Source organism: Chelonoidis abingdonii, chromosome 6, assembly GCF_003597395.2.
Source record: "Chelonoidis abingdonii isolate Lonesome George chromosome 6, CheloAbing_2.0, whole genome shotgun sequence".
NCBI classification, from domain to species: Eukaryota; Metazoa; Chordata; order Testudines; family Testudinidae; genus Chelonoidis; species Chelonoidis abingdonii.
In genome coordinates, this window is record NC_133774.1 from 94,531,403 (window position 1) to 94,553,618 (window position 22,216).

The 22,216-nt window shown below is 40.0% G+C and overlaps 1 protein-coding gene across 4 annotated transcripts in view; it reads left to right on the forward strand.

Annotated features, from left to right (window-relative positions):
* SPATA6L (spermatogenesis associated 6 like) overlaps positions 1-21,292 on the forward strand; it is a 41,464-nt gene extending 20,172 nt beyond the window's left edge. For 2 of the 4 annotated variants that reach the window (XM_075067255.1, XM_075067253.1), the window contains exons 7-13: positions 1,019-1,294; positions 4,059-4,170; positions 7,072-7,115; positions 10,735-10,928; positions 15,651-15,744; positions 15,897-16,013; positions 19,528-21,292. In XM_075067255.1, the coding sequence (XP_074923356.1) occupies positions 1,019-1,294; positions 4,059-4,170; positions 7,072-7,115; positions 10,735-10,928; positions 15,651-15,744; positions 15,897-15,995 (819 nt within the window). In that variant the 3' untranslated portion in view covers positions 15,996-16,013; positions 19,528-21,292. Of the gene's footprint in view, positions 1-1,018; positions 1,295-4,058; positions 4,171-7,071; positions 7,116-10,734; positions 10,974-15,650; positions 15,745-15,896; positions 16,014-19,527 lie in introns of those variants that run through there. The other 2 variants (XM_075067254.1, XM_075067256.1) reach the window with 2 other exon arrangements.
* The last annotated feature ends 924 nt before the right edge of the window (positions 21,293-22,216 follow it).

Sequence of the window (22,216 nt, forward strand, 5' to 3'; positions counted from 1 at the left end):
GGCCTTTACTGAGAATGGTTTACTTCTGGCTGTGTTTCATTTTTGCAAGCTGTTGGTTGCTGTTTCTTCTGCTTGGTTCCCCCAAGCCCCCCAACATAGCTTCAGTTTTCTCTGGATTGAGCTATAACCAACTTGCCAAGACACAATCTCCAGTGTCATTTGTTCCTCTGCATCAGCAGGGTTAGGTGCATTACCAGATAATTATTCTTTATGGTCCAAATTTTGCAGTCCTTTCTGGAACAAAGTTCTCACTGAGGTCAACAGAGTTTTTTTCAATTAAAGGTTACAGAATTTGGCTCCTTCAGAATTACTGCTTCTTCGGAGCCAAATGCTCAGGTCCTTACTCAAGCAAGCTCTCACTGAAGTCATGAACTCAGGATTTTGACTTTATGTCTCAATCCTTTGAGCTCCTGAATGCTTCTTTAGAGATTCTCTTAACTCCAGTTTAATTCAATAGATGTTGGGACTACAGTTCTGTCGCATCTTAGACGCATCTAACATGCGCGATTTCAGCTTTACGTGTTCAGCAAAAACAAGAAAAAACAACAACAAAGAAAAAAATACTGTTTCTGTAGTGCAGCCGATTGCGCCCACCATTACGCTCAATGTAATTTTGACTATACGCGATTTTTGCTTTAAGCGCTGACTGCAGAACGTAACCTCACCGTAAGATGAGACAGACCTCTACTAGCACCACACAGGGGGCAGTCAGTATCTCACAGGATCAAGCCCTGGTTAAGAAGTTGTCAAACAAAGGTAAAATAGATAAAAAAGATAGGCCTGAGACCCTGCTCCCTTCTCTCTGTTACTGACTTTCTGTCGCTTCTCAGCACAGAGGCACAGATTCCCCAGTTTTAATTTGTAGCCACATAGAGCCATATTCTGCTCTTAGATGTGTAGGAGCCTCCCGTTGACTTTAAACACTGCTCAGCTGACTGTCTTTTACAGAGAGGTTTTCAAATAGCATGTACGTGTTTCTGCTTGGATAATTACTTTATGAGACAATTAATTTATCTAGCAGGGCAGAAACAGAATGAGGATACAAAGATCTGCCTCTGTATCACCCAGGCGAAGGAGCATTTCACCAGCACGATGTAAGACAACAAAGAAAAAGGATAATAAGATCTGTAAGAGTCTTACAAGATTATTAAGATCCCGCTCTCCATCTCCAAATGCTACAAAGCACCTATGTCAGTTCTGCAAAGAAAACCAACAGCAGCAATCAAGGCTAAGCCTGGGATCTCCTGGGTACAAACTGGATGCTGAAACCAGGCCACCATTTGTTGTTAGACATGTAAGTCTTAAAATTGCTGTACTAAGTTATTTGTTGTTGTTGTTGTGATATTAGAGTAAATTGAGTGCTTCGGTTATCCTTCCTAAAACAAGAGCAAGAGGAGACCCAGAGAAATTAACCAGCAGCAAATTTGTAAATGTAAAAAGAAATGCTTAATTGATCTGTGGAACTCACTGCCACTAAATAGCATTGAGGTCAGCTAGTTAGCAGATTCAGGAAAAGATTAGACATTTGTATGATTAATAAGGACGTCCAAAGTTACATTTAGATGGGATAAAAATTACAAGAGACTTAAATCCTCATTCTTTAGGCCATAAACAAACCACTAGCTGTCTGGGGTTAGGAAGAAGCTGTCTTCATGGGGCAGGTTTTTCCTTAATGGTTCATCATAAGGTTTCTTCCACCTTCCTTTGAAGCATCCAGTGCTGGTCACTCTCAGAGACAGGACATAGGACTAGATGGACCATTAGTGTAGCAAGGTATAACAAACCCCATTTTTTTTTCTGCATTGGATTTCTTAAATGATGAATCTAGAGAACATTCAAGTCAGTGGAAAGACTTCCATTGATTTCAGTGGGCTTTGAACTGATGGGGCCTTTCATCTGAAGATCTCAAAGTAATTTACAAACACTAGCTAATTAAGTATCACAGTGCCCATATGAGGTGTGTGTGTGTGTGTATATATCTAGTTACTTATCTATCTAAACACCCCAGCCAACCCACTAAATTATCTATGTATCGTTTCCCCCAGTTTGTAGTTTTACTTAATTTTAAATGGTCATGTATAATATTTTAAAATTCTATAGATACCCTGTTGCAATCTGTGAGGGGCATACATTTGAGTCCCCTGTTCCATGAAGATGAAAGATTTTTTGAGTCTTTGTGAAGATGAATGCATTTTTCAAAACTGTCCTAACCACAAATTTAAAAGAAAACTCAAAGTTCTAGTGCCACATCTGTGATGGTACCTCCCATAAGGCTTTATGGAAATATGCTTAGAATGTGTTTTATACTGCACATGCCATGTAACATATCTCAAAGGTTATGATCTACTGAATGTATTAATCCTATTTGTATGCATGTATCATTTTTGTATTCGAAGTTATGAATGTTATAAATGTTGGCTGTGTACTGGCTTGATTTCTAAATAACCTTGGTAGAGCATTTGGTCAGTTCCTGGAGAAAGGAATGTTGAAATTAAGTACCTAATCAAGAAACACTTAAAGGACAGTGGATCTTGGAATGCTCCAATCCACATAAAAAGTCTACTTGAGGATGTTCAAGGTAGCATGTAAACAGTGGATGCTGCCTGTACAAATTGTGGGTCATGCATGGACATGTGAATTGCCCAGGTGACTCCTAAACTTCATCTTGGAGCTGGACTTTGCATAGGAGTGAGGAGGGGTCTCCACCCACAAGAGAAGGTCTATTTAAACCCCTGGGATACCCCTCCATTTTGTCTTCAGCTGGCTAAAGAGAGAGCCTCTCCACTCCCCTAGGATACCTGAAAGAAACTGGAACAAAGGACAGTGACTGCAAGGGGTGTGAGTAATTGTTAGACCCAGGCTAAAAGGAGATTAGTCTGTAAAAGGGAGCATTCTGGAACTGGTGAGGATCTTCTCTGTATTCAGTTTGATTAGACATAGATTTGCGCATTTTATTTTATTTTGCTTGGTGACTTACTTTGTTCTGTTACTACTTAGAACCACTTAGATTCTACTTTCTGTATTTAATAAAATCACCTTTTACTTGTTGATTAACTCAGAGTATGTATTAATACCTGGGGGAGCAAACAACTGTGCATATCTCTCTGTCAGGGTTATAGAGGACCAACAGTTTATGAGTTTACCCTGTATAAAGCTTTATTTATTTATTTGGGTTTAGACCCCATTGGGGGTTGGGCATCTGAGTGTTAAAGACAAGCACACTTCTGTTAGCTGCTGTCAGGTAAACCTGCAGCTTTGGGGCAAGTAATTCAGACGCTAGGTCTTTGTTGGAGTAGATGGAAGTGTCTGGCTCAGCAGGACAGGGTGCTGAGGCCCCAAGCTGGCAGGAAAGGCAGGAATAGAAGTAGTTTTGGCACATCAGGTGGCAGCTCCCAAGGGGGGTTCTGTGATCCAACCCGTCACAACATCCACTACCTCTTTTATAGCAAGATGGTGTCCATGTACTGGTCATTTCCTTATTCTAAAAACATCAGTAATGTCAGAATCCCAGTGTTTTTTAAACTAGCTGGTTTTGCTGAAATCTCTGCACTGTGCTGTGTGTATTGTTCTCTTTTGTATACTTTCATAGTTGTGAAAGAAAGAAATGGAGGGAAGGGAAGAAACAATATTTTTTTATTTTTTTCTTTGTAGGCTGTAAGCAGCTGCAAATATGTTCATGTCTAGACCTAGTTTTCACAGAATAAAAATGCGGCTTCATATTATTCCTTCATTTTAGAAGTTGTTTTCAATGTTTCTGATTGTTGTCACATGCTGAATATATGAGTAGAGACACTGGTTTTATGGCCCATGACAACTGTTTGTGACATATCCTGCTGCCTAATAACCCCCATTGGCCTACTTCTGCGGAAGTGTTAATTGCTCACTTCATTTTAAGTGGTCTCCTACAACATGTGTGAACCTTGTATTTAGCTTGTACCTCTGGAAACCTTCTCCAGACCTGAAGAAGAACTCTGTGAAGCTCGAAAACTTGTCCCTTCCACCAGCAGAGGTTGGTCCAATAGAAGATATTACCTCATACCATATCTCTTTCATTTCAGGTAGACAGTTCTAACCCATTTGGTGAAAAAACTTCATTACGGTTACCTTATCAAAATCCAAAACCAAATGTGAGCTCAGCAAGGAATTCGCTTGAATTTCAGTTGAAACGAGGTACCTATAATCTGTTTTTAATACAAAATAAAACGATGCTAATTATAGAAGTAATAGCACCATTTGTCCTAATTCTAAAGGTGTTTGAAAACTATGGCTCGCATTGTTCCACTCCCATTTCAAAGAGGCTGTTTGAGGATTGAAGCATTACTTGGAGTGAGTAAGGATGGCAGAATCTGGCCTGAAATGCAAAAATATGCTCACCCCTGAATTGCAGCCATTGCTGGGATAGAGGAACATGACTGCTGTTTTACAGTATACATCAATACTATATGACAGTTTAGCGTGGGAGCTGATTCCTCTCTTGTTTAGTAGTATGCTCTTTTGAAGGAAAGAGTTGTTGCCCACAGACCAACATTACTTCCCCTTCTCCATTGTTATGTGCTACCTCAGTCAAGAAGCCTTTTCTCTAAGGGACTTATCCAAAGGTCATTGAAGTCAGTAGAAATACTCCCATTACCTTCAACGTGCTTTGGATCAGGTCCCCTGAGGCCATGAAGATATATAATTTTTTTGTATTCTTTGTTCTGATCCTTTTCACAAGCTGAATATTCATCAAGTAATCAGCACATTAGGAAAAGAAATAAAGCCATATACTCGAAGAGGAAGTTCTTCAAATGGTCACTTCTACTTGGAAAACTGACTGTAAAAATGCCACCTTCTTACTCAGATATTTCCTTTAGGGTAGTTAGATTTATATCTGTTGCATTTCTTAACAATGCTATGTTTATAGTTCTCTTTGCTCCTGTTAGCCCTGCAGAGCCATCACAGGTAGGACTGAGGACATGATCCTCCAATACATTTCACCTGGCAAAACATCAGTGCCTCTAGAGCCTTTCTCATTAGTAATAATTCACAAGATGGAGACAACAAAGTCTGACATTCAGATCCCCCTCCCTGATCCTTACAGCTCCCCCTCTCTATGCCAAATGGATGTTGGCAAAGGACAGAATCTGGACCATAATATTTCAGGTTCTTGGTCATTTGAATTAACCTCAACACATCCACTGTCAGGGGTTCTCAATCTTTTTCTTTTTGAGGCCCCTCCAACATGCTATAAAAACTCCACCACCCATCTGTTTTTCTTCATATCCGGTAGATAAAAAGCCAGGGCTGATGTTAGTGAGTAGCAAGCAGGCAATTTCCTGGGGCCCCATGCCACAGGGGGTCCCATGAAGCTAAGTTGCTTGAGCTTTGGTTTCAGCACTAGGCGACAAGACTCGGGCTTCAGCTTTCCGCTCTGGTATCTAGCGAATCTAACAGCTGGCCCTGCTCTCTGCTTCGTTTTGGCAGACCCCCTGAAACCTGCTCACAGCCTCCCAGGGGTCCCTGGATCTCTGGTTGAGAACCATTGCACTATGTATTACTTCTGCAGTTGGCGATTTAAAGAGACTAGATCATCTGTTGCAATTCCTTTGACTAATGGGAGGTTTTAAATTATGACTGTTGCATCAGGCTGTAGAAATTGTAAGTGGCGGTGAGTTACAGAAGGATCTCACAAAAATGGGTGGCTGGACAACAAAATGGCAGATGAAATTCAACATGGATAAGTACAAAATAATGCATATTGGAAAGAAATAATCTCAATTATACAAATACAATGATGGATTCTAAATTAGCTATTCCCACCCACGAAAGAGATCTTGGAGTCACCCATGGGTGGTTCTCTGGAAACTTCCGCTCAGTGCGCAGTGATAGTCAAAAAGGCTGACAGTATGTTAGGAGCTATTAAGGAAGGGATAGAAAATAAGCCAGAAAATACCATAATGCCACCTTGAATACTGTGTCCGGTTCTGACTGACTCATCTCAGGAAGGATATAGGGAAACTGGAAAAGATTCAGAGAAGGGTCACAAAGATGATCAAGCGTATGGAATGGCTTCCCTATAAGGAGAGACTAAAAAGATTAGGGCTACTCATCTTAGAAAAGACAGTGAAGGGGGGATATGATAGAGGTCTATAAAATTATGACTGGTATGAAAAAAGTGAACAGAGAAGTGTTGTTTCTCCTTTACCACAATACAAGAACCAGCGGTCACCCAATGAAATGAATAGGCAGCAGGTTTAATGCAAACAAAATGAAGTACTTTTTCACACGACACACAGCTAAACTGTGGAATTTGTTGCTTTTGGGATGTTGTGATGACCAGAAGAATAATTGGATTCAGAAAATAACTGGATAAGTTCATGGAGGATAGGTCCTTCTGTGGCTATTAAATCAAGATGGTCCGGGATGTAACACCATGCTTGGCATGATCCAAACCTCTGACTACCAGAAGAGGGGTGTGCATGACTCCATAATTGCTCTGTTGTATACATTCCTCTTTCTTCTTAGTGTATGTGCAACATGCTTCAAGCAGGGGGAGGAATAGCTCAGTGGTTTGAGCATTGGCCTGCTAAACCCAGGATAGTGAGATCAATCCTTGAGGGGGCTACTTAGGGATCTGGGGCAAAAATCAGTACTTGGTCCTGCTAGTGAATTCAGAGGGCTGGACTCAATGATCTTTCAAGGTCCCTTCCAGTTCTAGGAGATAGGTATATCTCCTATTATTATTATTTTTTAAGTGGCATGTGACCAGGATTCATCACCAAATTTGGTCTGCTGTTTGGATCATTGGTTTCCCTGGCCGGGTACTGATGGGGAGTGCTACATGAACGCTGATCCATGCCCCTCTGCACTCCCCCTGAAGCTCTGGTACTGGCCACTGTCAAAGATAGGGTACCAGGCAAGATGGTCTGACCCCATATGGCAGCTTTTATATTTCTATACTCTACAAGGAACATTTTTAGTCATCTTGTGATTATGTTTTGAGTTCAATGCTGATATGTTGATGAACAGTGAAAATAGTAATGGAAGAGTAAATGCTAATAATCAGCCATTGAAATGTCTTTTTTCTTTTAGTTTTATCTTTTGATAGCTGCGATGCATCAAATTCCTCAGTTAAGGTAATTTAAAAAATAACTGTAAAATTACATCTCTTCCGTTAGTAGTTTAATCTACATATTTTAAAAAGAGAATTAAATGAGGGAATTTAATGGCTCAGGGGATAGTAATGGCTAAGTCTGGTTATCTGTAATGGGAAATTATAAGAAAAGTCCTGGTCTAGTTATGGGGGGGAAAAACTCACAAATACGTAGAACGCAGTGTCGAAAAGTTACAGATCATATTGTTTTGTTTTCAGCAAAAATTCTTTATTTTGCCATTAAAAATAGGTTGAAACCATTTAAAAATCAGGCCAGTTACCCATACTTCATTACACTGGACAGCTATGGAGCCAAATTTGTAAAATTCCTTAGAAGAATCTAGCTCACTAGAGATCTGGCCAGGGTGACAAAGACCCAGGACTTTAAATATTAAGGCTGTGACAAACCTACATGGAAATCTGTTATAATAGAAATCATAGCCTAGACAAACATATAGTTTTAATGGAATATGGCGCCATTTGCCCTGAAGTCATCACTTCAATTCAATCTCAGAGCAGTATTAACAGGAAGTCATTACTATCTGACAGCTGTTTGGTAAGCTACTGAATGTCTCTGTGAAATTAGTTAATAGTCTCAGTTTGGACTGGTATTCCCATAAAAAAATCCGCTGCCACTCTGATTGATATCCTTCTCAGCAACTTTAGCAGAAAGGCCAAGAAATGAATGTGAACTATCTCACTTCCACACGGTCTATACACATCTGGGTTGAGGCACATCGATAGGATAGCATCAGAGGATTGCATTACTGTTCTGCAATACACATCTCCATCTCTGGTGCTTTCAATCTACCATCTTTCACCAGTACTAAATTCACTTTGATATATTTAAATCCTATCAATGTGCAAAATCTAAGACCACATTGGAGGAAAAAGGTTGCCCATTCTCCATTCCCATTCAATCATTGGCCACTGTACTAGATGTGTTAGCGCCAATTGTGATTATATTTTTTTTTCTGATTTTGACACTAATTTACAAAAGATCAGACCAAATCATGTCACACAGACCATCAAAGAGCCATCAGACAGTGACAACTGTCAGTCATCAAGCTAGCCAGATTGACGTAGAGGTGGAAAGTTCCATATCCTATTACCAGTTCTAGGCTAGGAGTCAAAAAATGCCCTCTAATGTTCACTTTTTCCTCTTTTCTCTAAATGAAATGGCTCTTGAAAAATGATATATGACATGGATGAAGTGTGGATTTGGGAAAATATCTATGGAGGTCTCTCAAGGAAATTGTAGCAAATTTTCAAATCCTGTCCTACTACTGTTAATAAATGCTGTTGTTTTCCTCCCTAAATATCAACCTCATAATTAATGATGTATAACAGATATTAGACCAAAGAACCCTTCCTCACCCCCTTGCTCTCTATTGATCCAAAATGACTTTGTATAGATAGAGTATGATACAGCTGAAGGTTAAGATTCTGCAAAATCCCTAACCCAGAACCATTCCTATTCTTATAGAACAATTGATAGAGAATATGAATGGAATAGAACATAGTGAAAGGATAACCATCTGCTGCTATTAGATGAATGTTGAGGCATGGACAAATCATTTATTTCCAGAAAAGGAGATGCTGATCCTATGACATTGTTCTGTTATAGTGACTTTGTTTCTGTTGTCCCAAGTGACTGGTATAAATGTAATTATTTTAGCTATTGGATAGTCATGCCATAGATAGTTGTATTAGTGTGCTGCACTCTTGCTGGGTTCTGGCTAGCTTAGAGAATTTGCCTGTTGTACTAAAGTGGGGGAGGGAGAGGTGTCCAGGGGATTAGTTGTATGTGTCCTTCATCTCTGAAGAGAGAGCTTTAAATCCTGCTTAGATTACTAATGGAAAGGAGTTTGTTGTTCTCACCCTGGTTCCCTTCTGCCCATTGAACAAAAACACCAGGCTGTCTTGCACAGTCAGAAGTCTTGGCTCGAAAGAGATGTACGGGATTGAAATAGATATGGGTATTTTGGATCAGGATTGAGATGTATTGTGGAAAGTTGCACCACACTTACCTGGCTTAATCAAGATAGCACTATCAGTGTTAGTTCCTGGCACTACAGTCCACACATAGAATAAAAAAGACTGTGATCAGAGACTGGCTTATCCATCAGCATCTATGACCAGGTGTCAGCACACAGGACCATGTGCAGGGGAGCAAAACGACTGAGCTGACTCGCCCTGGTAGCTAGGCTAGGAGGAGCTCATTAGCTTGACCCCAGGAATGTAAAAGTCTAAAGAGGAGTTCTCTGAGCCAAGAGAGAGTCACATGGGTTGACCAGAGCTATTACAGGGAGGATCCTGAAGCATAGGTTGCTCAGGAAGGAGCTTGGGCTAAGATTTGCCTCAGCCCTTGCATTAGTTAAGAATAAATGCAAATACCAGGGATGAGGTGAGTTTGGACCAAATTCCATTGTGCTTGTGCTGCATTATGAGTGAAGTAAAAGTCTTGTCCTTTTACAGTGCCCCTGAGTCTTTCTCCATAGCGGAATATCTGATGAGTGAGATCATTTGGAAGTCACCCTGTCTCTTTTTGAACTGTTACACTGCTTCCTCACTGATTGATTTGAATGGTAAATGGGAAAGTGTCTTACAGATATATTTTTGTGGCAAACAATGGAATGAGGTACTTTTGGCCCCAGGTGGCCCTTCTAAAGAAAGTGTGCCAAATTCTGCTCTCCTTTTTACCCAGCAGTGTCATTAACTCCAGTGAGGTGGATAAGATAGGTGTAACTGGGACGGAATTTGACACACCACCTTGCAACCGGTTTGGATTCTACAAGGTTTCTGTTGGGTTTTAGCCAGAGAACTGAAGAGCGGTATCCAAAGTTGGACTGCTTCAGGGACTGAGAGAATGGAGTTGTGTGCTTGGAGTGACATTGTTGCACAAGCTCTGGCTCTGTATTTAATTATAAGCTCTGTAGACAGACCTCTTTGTTGTCCTATCACAAGCACCTTGAAGTCAATATTCCAAAAAATTCTGAACTGGCAAACTCCCAACTGGCAGGTGCGGGTTTTTTTATAGGCCTTTTTCACTTCCCTTCTTTGTGTTGTTTTTCTACTTAATCTCTTGCAACATCAAACGTCAAGATGACTGACTGTGTGGGAAGGAGCTTCATTCTATTACAGCACAATTAAGGTTTAGAGCATTACGGTAGAAATCGCTTGCTTATCTGTTCCTATGCTACACTGCATTTTCACAAATAAACTTGTTTCTGACTCGCTGAAATGTTGACTTTTATTAGCTTTTGTGAGTGATTAATGGTTAGCTGTCCAGCAGTGTGATAGATTCAGTTTATTATTAGAAAATGTGGCTCACAACTAAGAGCTTCTGCTTGGTCCAGATTTTTGAAGTGCTCCCATTTACCTGCCCAGATCTGGGGTTTGCTCATACTTAAAACAGTCCATTTATATATATGGCATTATGAGTTTTCAACTTCAGCCTGATATTCCCACCCCCCCTTCATTGCAACAAAATACTGCAGACTGTCACTATTTCCTTCCTTCCCCTCTGTCAGTCTCTCTCCCCCCATTCCCTTCCCCCTGTATCCTTTCTAACTAAAGAAAAATGTTTCTTTGTTCCTCAGGTTATCAGGGAACCGGATGAACAGGCCACATCTGAACATGATTCATCATCTCTTGAAACAGATGAACTTGTAAATTACCCGGGCAGTTCTCCTGCTCAAGGAGATTTGACATTTCACCGCACAGCGTCATTTGCCACCTCCCCACATTACAGATCACCTAGTCCTGTTCGGAGTCACTCTCCTCTGCAACACAGGTTATTGATCCTGTATAAAAATCTGTAATTGAGTGACATGATGCTGTAAATAGGAACAGTGATGTAGAATGACCAAAAACATTCAAGCTACTTTCTAAGGGTGTTGAGTTTGTGACTCTCAGATATGTTTCTGTGGATCATTTTGACAGTGCTCAGAGAGTGACTATTGAAAGACATAGACCAGTGAGAACGTACATGGGAACATAGGAATAGCAATACAGCAACAAACCTGTGGTTCTTCTAGTCTAGTATATCTTGTCTCTGACAGTGACTAATACCAGATGCTTGAGAGGAAGGTACAAGAACCCCATTGTGAACAATTGGGGAAAAATACATTCATAGAAGAAGTTTCTTCCTAACCCCAGTCAATTAATGGTTAATGGCTTCTGTTCTGATATGTGAGGTTTATGTACTGTAAAGATCTTTTAAATCATACTTTATCTAACTGGATGTTCTTATTAGCCATAAAAATGTGCTCTTGGCCTCAATAATATCTAGTAACAATTAGTTCCACACACAACTGATCCATTAGGTGAAAAATGACAACAAATGTATTTCTTTCATCAGCTTTAAATCTGTTGCCTTTAAGCTTCACTGACTGTCCACCTTGCTCTTATATTGTGAGAAAGAATAGGTAGAATTTATCTTCTCTGCACCATTCATTAGTCTTTATCCTTTTCATAGCCCAAGATATTTAACTTTTAAAACTGAACAGTCCCAATCTTTTCAATCTTCCTTTAATGTATCTATCTATAAATACAGCCTGAATCTTACTTTAACCAGAAGTTAAGGCTGATATCATTGCTGAGTTCAGTCCGCTTATCACTGTGAAATATGTTAAGGGCTGTTGATTGACTTGGCTGAATGGGGAAATTTGTTGCCAAAAGTACAAGAAGAATAATTTCTCTGGTGTCCATTGGTCCTGCATTGCAGAACATGCAGATCAGAGATTAGAACAGTTTGTTGGCAGCTACATGTTGCAGTGGGGTGAGGGGGAGGCTGGAGCTAGTTCAGTATGTTTTGCAGTAGAAATGGAAAAAGCGCTACACTTTAGAGAGCACATGGGAAACTTAATAGGGCAGAAAAAATGGTCAAGAACATATATTATTGTTTGTTTTATTTGTATTGAACCAGAACCCTGTTGTGCTAGATGCTGTACAAACACAGAACAAAAAGACAGTCCCTGCCCCAAGGTCTGAAAATCTAAGGAACAGTTGTGTCTCTGCTTGGGTCTTTCAGAATAATCGTTAATCCCACCTTTCTCCTATCCTCCCGCAGCCCTCCCTACACGGAGTATTTTGGATATCAATCAAAATAACTTTTAAATCATTTTCCCATTAGGCATCGATCCAGCAAAGAACTTAAGCATGTAGTTAACTTAACGATGTGAGTAGTTCCAGTTTTGCTACAATAAAGTCACTGGGAATACTCATATGCTTATAGTTAAGCACATGCTTAAGTGCTTTTCCGGATCAGGGTCTTTGTTAGGAATGGCTTGTTGCTGATTATTCCTTGTCCAGTTTGCACTGATTCTCTAACTGCTAGGTTCTATGTAGTATGTAGGCTGAAGAGTCCAGAAAGATAATGTTCCATTTACTTTCTGTTTATAGGTCTGTGTAATGGATGGGAAAATCACTGCTTCTGTGTCAAAAAAGAGGTCCTGACTAGCCTCAGATTTAGGATGGCTTAATTTGGCTAAATTCCCCTCCATTGCATGCCATGTGAAAATAAAGCACTGGTGACTCTTTATCTTCAAGAGATCATCAAGAACAGAAAAAAAAACAGGATTGTAAGAGGGTTCTTCTAATAAGTTTGTCTGTGTAGATGGGACAAATTGTATTGCAAAGCATTGTGATTAGGTGCTCAAACAATTTTAACTATAATATCAATGGGCGATTAGGACTAAACTTTCATATTCAGATGCCTAAAGTTCAAAAAGTTAAGCATCCAATTCCTTTACTTATACAACCCAACAAGTACGGAAGTAGCTGTGGTGTTTTCTGATTAATAAAGCATCCTTTTACATGCCATTTCTTTAATAAAAAGCTTTCCTTCCTTTATGCTGCTCCAGTGGTTTCTGGCATGACCAGTTCTCTGCTCAAGCCTCCTATCCTAGCCTCTATTTCTGGGTAGACTAAATGGCTGAAATCATTGATACCTTCAGGGCAGCCAGGTTGGGATGGAAGTTAGAAAAATGACAGCCTCTTATTTCACAGATATAGTAGCATGATTGTTCTGTGGAAGAGGCCATCTTCACCAATTCAGCAAAGTCCAAATCTCGCATGAAACTCTTGATTATGGCTGCAAGGGTAAGATGAACTTGTGGGGCCAAATTTTCAAAGCAGCCTCTTTTTGTGCACACAGTTGCCTGCCCCTGCGATTTTTGCATTCAAGATCTCTTGGCTGTGTCAAGTGATATCATTTATATGTTCAAATCCAATTTAAGTGTATTTTATGCCCATTTTGCACATGGAGACAGAGCTTCCATTAGGAGATCACTTGCAAATACTAATGTGCAAAAAAAAATAATTGTATGTGTAGAGGCTGTGTTTTGAAAACTTGTCCCATTATACACAGCAGTGTGAATGTTATTGGTATACATTTGGTTTGTGTCAGAGTTTTATCAAGATTGGTTATCTCTGTGAGCAAACAAATGAGTTAGGCAGCTTTTGCAGAATAGGATTTTGAACAGTTTAACTCATTAAACCTAAGGGTGTTTTTTGTTATTGTTGGAAAGTTGTGATTTTCTAGCAACTTATGAAATGGCAGCTTATGGAGATAGTTTTGTGGTGCAATATACTGCAGGGCTAAACTGAGATAATATCAGGGTAATGCTGGAGATCACCAGGGCTGCACTTAAAGAACTGGATTCTTTCTGTTCATTATCATTATGTGCAAACAATATGTTGGCTCTGCACATTGCGGATCAGCTCTGTAAAATACTGTTTTCTTTTACTGGAGTTGCAAAGCATAGTTACTCGCTGAATTGCTGCGCATAATGGAAGTATGGTGCTGAGCGCTGCACTTCGTTGATGAATACGTGTTGTTCCTTGGCAGTTGATGTTTATTGACTATAAGAAGAATCATTCTTGTGCTTTTTCATGTTCATTTACTTTAATGTGAGCTTTTGGACAAAAGAAAAAATCATCTTTATCCTAGACTTTATCTCCCAAGGAATAAAAGAGCAGTCTTGCCTTTGCTTATAATAATCAAAGCAGGTGTAGCTGTACTACTTCTCAATAATGTTATTGTTAATGCACATTGATTAATCCTCACACCTCTTCTGTAAGTTAGGAAAACAGCATTAGGCCATTTTACCAAGTGGGTACCTGAGGCATACAGTGGTGAAGTGTCTTCACCTGAAAGTAAGGGAGTGGCAGAGCAGGCTAGAACCCAGAGGTTTGGCCTTTTGTTCTAACCAGCAGATGACATTGCCTGCAAATTTTATTTTGCTTATTCATTTCCTACTTGTTATCAATGCACTGGTCCTGCTCAAGAGAGTACAAATCCTGCACTGCAGAACTTACTAGGTGTGACTTAAACCGAATGTCCAAATTGCCTGGAGGCTTCAGTGATAAGGTTAATTTGTACATTTAGTTACATGGCAGAACCATCTATAATGCAGCCTTTTAAAGGTGTTATAGTTGATTGATGGCACTCTGTGCAGGGGAGGGAATGCTGCCAGCAGGGAAGGGGAAGACTTTTTTGGATTATTTTGCTGTATGCAGCGGGGGGAGGAGGGATGATGCAAGAGAGCAGAAGACAGCATCAAAGGGGAGAGAAAGAGAATGGTGGGGAAAAGGAAAATATTTGAGAAAGGAAAATATCTGAGGAGACAGGGGAAAGGTTAGGAAAAATGGGGAGAGCGTGAGGGGAAGAATGAACTGGGGAACCTGGTGTGGGGGAGAAAGCAGAAAATGTCAGCAAAAGGAAAATGAAATGTAATTCAAGTGAAGGAATGGGAATGAGCAGTGAGTATCACCAAATGTGAGCAGGGACAGAGGGTGAGTGAGTGAGAGATGAATGGAGATAATAAAAAGCTGAAGGAAATGGCAGAATAAAAAAAAAATAGGGTGAAGGGGTAGGTGGGTGTTTGGTGAGAAACCAGCTGCCAGTAAAACTATTGCATGTTTGAGAATAATGAGTGTGAGGGAGACAAAAATGAAAATGTGAGAAGAAAAGGTTCATAAAGATACAGAAGGGCAAAGATGGGGTGAAAGATCAGAAAAGGGAAAGAAGGAGAAGAAGGAAGAAAATACCTATTGCGCTTTAGATCAGCAAGACACTTAAATATGCGTGTAACTTTAAATACATGAGTTGAAATCAATGGAAATCACACGCTTTACTGAACCGTGGCCTTGGCTACTAATATCTGTTAAGATACATTATTAGAATACGTCAGTTTCTCCTCTCCTCTTCATTTGTCCAGTACTAACACATCCATGTAAGAAGAACACAGCCAAAAGATTGAGTCCCATCTTAAGTGGGTCCTTCAAATAGTGGGTCATATTTTCAATGACATGACATATTTTGTGTTTCAAGAGGGCCAAACACCTGTTGAAATTTTCTTGCTTTTTCTTGAACTGGTTATACCGGCCAGCTCCAGATTTAATGGGCCAGTGTGTGAAAAAGGACATTATGAATAAGGTACTGGGGGGAAAAAAAAAAGTCTTTATGACAGAGGAGAATTTGGGATGTGACTGTTTTGATACATTTTTTCAGGTTATACTCCAATCCTCACTTCAGTTGGGAAAAGATCCACAAGAGAGTGCAAAATCTCCTAACCTCAAACCAGGCAAAGCAGAGACTTTCCTTTGTGAGTATTAATATTACAACTTGAGAGCAGCTGGTTCCAATATGACAGTGTTTTAACTCCCCTGGAAACAGCTGATAGGTTTGCTTTTGGCTAAGTACATTAACAGTGCTTATGAAGATGAACAATGAAATTAATCAGATAGGCTTTTTCAGGGAGCCACTGATTCTGAAATTGATGATGTCCTTGAAAGAAGGTCCATCTCTTTGAGGAGTTCCCCTCAGGATGACTCACTGGAGCAAAGATATTACTAAGCAGTTGTCATCAGAAAGGTAAGCTGCTTAAATGCTTCTCTTCACTTTTAGATTTACTGGAATTATGTCGGATCCAGGAAGTTTATAAATTTCTAGTATCCATGCAGGAAAATCTGTTGTAAAAGTATGTTAAGCAGCCATATTTCCTGACTATACAACTGCGATTTACTTATAATTGCCAAAATAAGCTATATTTTTTGCGTTCTTAAACTCTCAGTCACTTTAAGAGCCATTATACTCAAAAAAGTGACTCTAAAAGTGGCATCATGGATTTCCTTGTTTGTTGTCTCTCTAGGATACCATTTCATTAGTTTACATAAAAAACATTTCTTTCTCTCTTTCTTTTTGTTTACCAATTGCCAATGCTGCAAACATCATAGTGAGATCTGAAAGTCATGCTAGGTTCTTTCTGGTTAGTACATCCGCGCTGACAGCAAAGATTCTGTAGCTGGAACTTTGTTTAACAGTTCTTGTTAGGTTTTTCAAAGGAGTCTAGGCAAGTTAAGGTGCCCAACTTCCATTGAATTTCAGTGGGATTTGGGTGGCTAACAATCTCAGGCTCTTGTGCAAATCTCAGCCACTGTTATAAGAGAGAACAGGAATCCAGCTCAGTCTTCCTAGATGTGTTACCTCTACATTATTAGCAGGAGTAAAAAACTGGTCAATTATTAAAATTAGGAAAAATTACTGAGATCTCTAGTGTATAGTGACATGGCTAGGATACATACAGGGAGCAGATTTGGTGAGTAAGAAGATGGCATTTTTACACAGCCCCTTTTCTGACCATAACCACACTTCAATAGGTTTCTATTTCTCAAACATTTTTCTTCACTGGAGACCTAATTTTTCATCCATTGACTCTGAGTGAAACAGCAGTCTGTGATTTCATTTCTTAGCCAGCAAACGAAGGGCCAGATTCTATCATGCTTACATTGAGTGAAATCCGATTTAAGTCCAGGGGAACTTTGCCCAATTAAGGACTTCAGAATTTGGCCCACAGTGATTTAGTTCATTTGGATTTTAAAGGACAAATCCTGTGAGTAAACACACCTGTCAGCATATTCCCAAAGATTATGTTAAATATTTTCTTTTCCGTCACATGCTTGCTTTTTTAAAATTTTTTTACCTAAATGTCACTCATTTGGATGGGATATTAACATTTTTTATTAATGGAAAACTGGGCAAAATTCTTCTCTCAGTTAATCATGCACAAATTCAACCCTGTTAACTTCAGTTGAGTGGCACACGTATTATTGAGGGCTTACCCTACAAGGGGGACAAGCCTGGAGCAGCTACTGCAAAAAAGCTGTTGCAGGAAGTATTCATTTAGACAAGCCCTTAGGGAGCACCTTTCTCCACCTTCCTCTGCAGCTGAGGATGCAATACAACAAAACGGATAGTTCCAACCCTTGGATAACGGAATTGGTCCAATAAAAGATATTACCTCACCCTCCTTGTTTTACTTAACTAGGTTTTGGATAATCAGGGTTTTATTGTAATTCAAATGGGAATTTGATTGGAACACCAGGATTAGTAACAATCACGTTCTTGCAAAAGAAGCCAGAGTATCATTGATTACCACCCTGCAGCCAGGACCTATCTTTCATGTCTCATTTGAAAGATGTCCTCTCCCATAGCACAGTGTCCCCAACACTATACAAGGACATATGTTCAGTAAGGCCTCAAAAAGAAGTGCACCTCTTTTCACTGGCAATACTTCCTGCTGCAATAAGGGCATTGCTGGGGGTTTCCCATCCAAATATTGAGAAGGTCTCACTCTTAGCTTCTAACTTCTGACAAGATCACCTCCTAACATGGTAGAACTGCAGACAGCAGCCCCTGTAGTTCTTTCTCCGTTGCTATAACTGGCATCCGCGTGAGCAGCCACCAGTGCTGGCAAGACTAAGGTGAACATAAAGGATGACAGGAAAGGTGGAAATTCCCTACTTGCTTGATTTGCACTGAGTTAGCCTATGTGATTATTTATAGAGGAACATGGGTTCTAGTCGTGCAGCTGCTCCTCAGCTTAGCACTATGTTCTCTTCAGTGACTTTAAGAAAAGTTATGTAGATCCTGTTCTGTATGGTTGCTGTCACAATTGATGACACTCTTGAACTGGATGCTGCTTATAACTGTCTCTGAAATGCCTAGTATATTTAAAATGTAATTTTCACAGATGATAGTAACTGGTTTTCTTATTGTCTGAACTGAGAGGCTAAAGGCTGAATGGGCATGGAAACTGAAAAGTCTACAAGTGTTCCCTCTAGATCAAATTGGAGTCATATGGGGGAGCTTTGTGGTGACACTTGCACTGCTACTGATTATGCTGTATCTGGTTTATGGATTAAAGAACTACTTCAGTCTCCACCCTAACCAAATTCTCCTATAGCTTATTTAAATCCATCTCATTTTTAACAGGAATCCATCTCTGAGACTGTATGTGATCAGAGGTGCTTCTCTCAGTGAGAAGTTTCACAGAGCACTGATAGTGCAAGTAACAGTTTCTGCTTGAGAAATGTAAAGTTGCACTAAAGACTTATTTTGGCTGGTAGAATTACAAGTCCAGACTTAAAATAGAAGGGTTATGTAGTGAGTACTTAGGTGGTAAATTTCATTTACTTAATTGCATAGTGTTTACATTTTACAACAGAAAATCCTCATGACAGGACTGGTGATAATTATTATAGGCCAGATCGATCATTTCCATGGAAGATTCGTGGAAGCCAGAGAAACAGGAGGTTTCCCTCAGATATTTCCCAGATCATTTTGGGGGAGATAGGAAGGACACAGTGTGTGCAGAGGGTTCAGCCCCAGAACTCCTAAGAGTTGATCCATAGGAAACCAGGATGGTCTATTCCCCTACACTGACTCCAGGGCCCTGGGTGCCCTAACAAGCTCCTTGGCAGGGAGTACAGCTGTAATGGAGGCTCTCCCACGCCACTCCCTCTTGAACATCCCTTCCAGGGATTTTGAGGTCAATGGCACAAAAACAAGCTACAGAAAAAGTAATAAAGCCTCAGGCTCTCTTGTCTTTTCAATTGACTCTGTACAGTTTTGAAGGGGATAATGTGCATAGCACACTGTCCCATCTGCCCCTCTCCATATGTGGTTTACTAAAGAAACAGAGAATTGGGGTGGTGCCACAGAGTGTCTGAATCCCCTTCTTTGGAAGCAAGGTAAGATCTGCACAAAAGGATAATAATCCTGGTCCAAATCCTGCAGACCTGACTCAGGCGAAAGTCACATTAGATTGGGCTGGAGTTTCACCCAAATTAGGAGTGCAGGATTAGGCTCTCTTTGCTTATCCTTTGGGTATGGGAAACATTGTTAACTGAAGGTGAATTAATAAGTACATTAAGAGGACTTAATTTTGTGTCCTGTAACTTAAAATAGTTTTTCAAAAGCATATTTCTCCGAGATTACAATTTACAATTACCTAAAAAACTACTTGCCTGGAAAACAGACTTCAGAAATAATTTTTTAAACAAAAATTCTTGGAGCTATTTTGTAATATACACTCTAACTCCTTTAGCAGGGACAACTCAATGGCTGCTGGACTCCAATTTGAAGAGTTGAGACAGACATTTCCATCTCAGAGTTGATCAGGGGTTCATTTTCTGTGTGGCGTTATGTCTAATCTCTTTCTTCAAGTGAGACTCTGTATTGTGCTAGATAAGCACGGCTGATTAAATGATTGCAGTGTGTGGCTCAGATATCATTTTCATACGAGTGTACATATATTAGCTCATTAAGGACTAAAAATAATAATAATGGTGCTGCAGATCTTTGGGCTTTGGTTGTTGACAGAATTTTCTGCAAGTATCACATTTGGAATTACCTTACCTGCGACTATTCCAGCATTAGAACTGACTATCTAGAACAAGTTGCTTTTTTCAGAAGTCAGGTCTCTTCTCAATATATGCACATCATTCTCGTTGGTGCACTTGTATAGAGAGGAAACAAGACCCTTTCAATACTGAATTACAGTTTGACATACATTTTTTCAGACAACCAGTTAAAATGAACCTATGTTAAATGTGTATCCTTTCTTGAAACATTTCTTTTAATAAAGGATTTCAAATAATTGCATTAAATAAAATACTTTTATTTAAAATGAATTTGTAATAAAATTATGAAGATAGCATCTAGAACCTTCTTCTGCATGTTTAACTGTAGGGTTGTCTGGTAAAGCATCATTTATGGTGTTATGCTAAGTTTTTATTCATAATAATACAAGAAAATTATTGTCAAAGGCTTGCCAAGTACAAACAGACCACACAGGGTACAGAGAAATAAGAGAGAGTCATAGATGCAAACATTGGAAGGGAATTATAAGAGATCTTTGGAAGGAAACTAGAGGTTCTGCTGTAGCCCCACTAAAATGCATTGGAGAGAGTCAGAATGAAAACAGTGGCATCATCTCTTCCAGTGCCTTGATCTTACCAAGATCTATGCATATGGTTAGCTTTTTGCGGTGAATGGGACTGCTCACAGTGTGTAAAGCTAAGCACATGCTCTGTCTTTGGAGGATGAGAGTCTAACTAAAGACTGTGAGTCCGACTGTCCTCATAGACTTATAGACTTTAAGGGAAGGGACCATCATGATCATCTAGTCTGACCTCCAGCTAACCCTTAAATGAACCCGTCTTACTCATGGAGGCGGCTGGTTGTTGGCATCCTTTCATCTATAAGAGATGGTGGGAATTGCAGCCTATGATGTAGATGGTTTGCAATGTCTCATGTGACTGAATAGTCCAATCCAAGATTCGCATGATGTTTGGCAGTTATTGCAAATGTATGTATCTTTGCTGGGAGCTCCTTGCTTCCTACGGGTTCTTTTCTCTTCAAGCTGTAGGAGCCAGCTCCTGTCATGGACTTTGATACCCTGATGGAGACGATGGCACGACTTGTTATGATCACTTGTCAAGATTTCCCGTTGGTCAGGATCAATTCCAAATTCCTTCATATCTCGCTTGGATGTGTCTTTATAGCGAAGCTTGGGACGTCCTGTTGTTCTTGTTACCTCTGATAGCTCCCCATATAGCATGTCCTTGGATATACATCCGTATTCCAACCTACTCAGATGGCCCAGCCAGCACAGTCATCTTTGCTTGAGCAGGGCTATCACATTTTGGTAAATTTGCCCTTTGAAGAACCTCTGTGTTGGTGGCTTACTCAACACCAAATGGCAGGATAATGTGGCGTAAACAATGTAGGTGGAAACTGTTTAACTTTTCTCCCGATGAGCATAAGTTGTCCATCTTTCCCCACCATACATTAGAGTGCTGAGGACACAAGCTTGGTACACTAACATTTTGGTTTTAATAGTAAGCTTCAAGTTGTTCCTTGCTATTTTAGTTAGTCTGCTAAAGGTGATGGCAGACTTTCCAATGTGAACATTTAGTAGCCTGCATTTCATGCAGATAGCCTCAATGAATTCAGCAAGTCTGGTTATTCTATAGCTGTACATAGGATCCATAGGCTGTAAGCTCAGCTTTGTATAGGAAGGAGAGAATGAACTGAGTCCAGTCAGGCGTCTGTTCTATAACAAAATCCATGTTATGTAATATTCCATTAGAAGAACACTCCATTTCAGAAAATAATTTAACCTTATCAAGAAGCCCACTTTTGTTGGTGAGATCTGGCCTTTTCAGGGTCATAATATAAACTGCCTTGTCTGGTCTCTGGAAACCAGCTCTATTGCCCTTGACTGATGGCTTCAGTCTATCAGCCCCATGAGTTTTGTGAGAGTTTTAAACCATTGACTGACAAAGAGATGATAAAGGGCAAATGACACCGTTCAGACATAAGAACAGAATAAATAAATACAGAAAAAGACCATTTTCAGTTTCCCATTCATCTGAATGGGAGTCTGTAATACTGTACTACATCTGCCACTGTGAGAAGATGTAAATCAGCAGCACTCCCAAGGGGATCCCCACATGTGAGAACACTGCTGCCTTCTTCTAAGGTCCGAGGCCAGACTGCTAGGACAGTAGTTTCCTAAGGAAAGTAAGTAAATGCTTGAGTTTTCCTGCAAGACAGTGGGTAGGAGAATGGAAGAAACCAGCTCTGTAGTGTGCATCCTGCCTTTAGGCATCCATATTAGACTTTATTATAATTAGGATAAGTGACTGAGTTAACTCTTCATTATCTGTTCCCTGTGGGCTACTTCTTGCCCAAGGCTGGATCATAGGACTGCTCATGTGAGTAAGGCATAG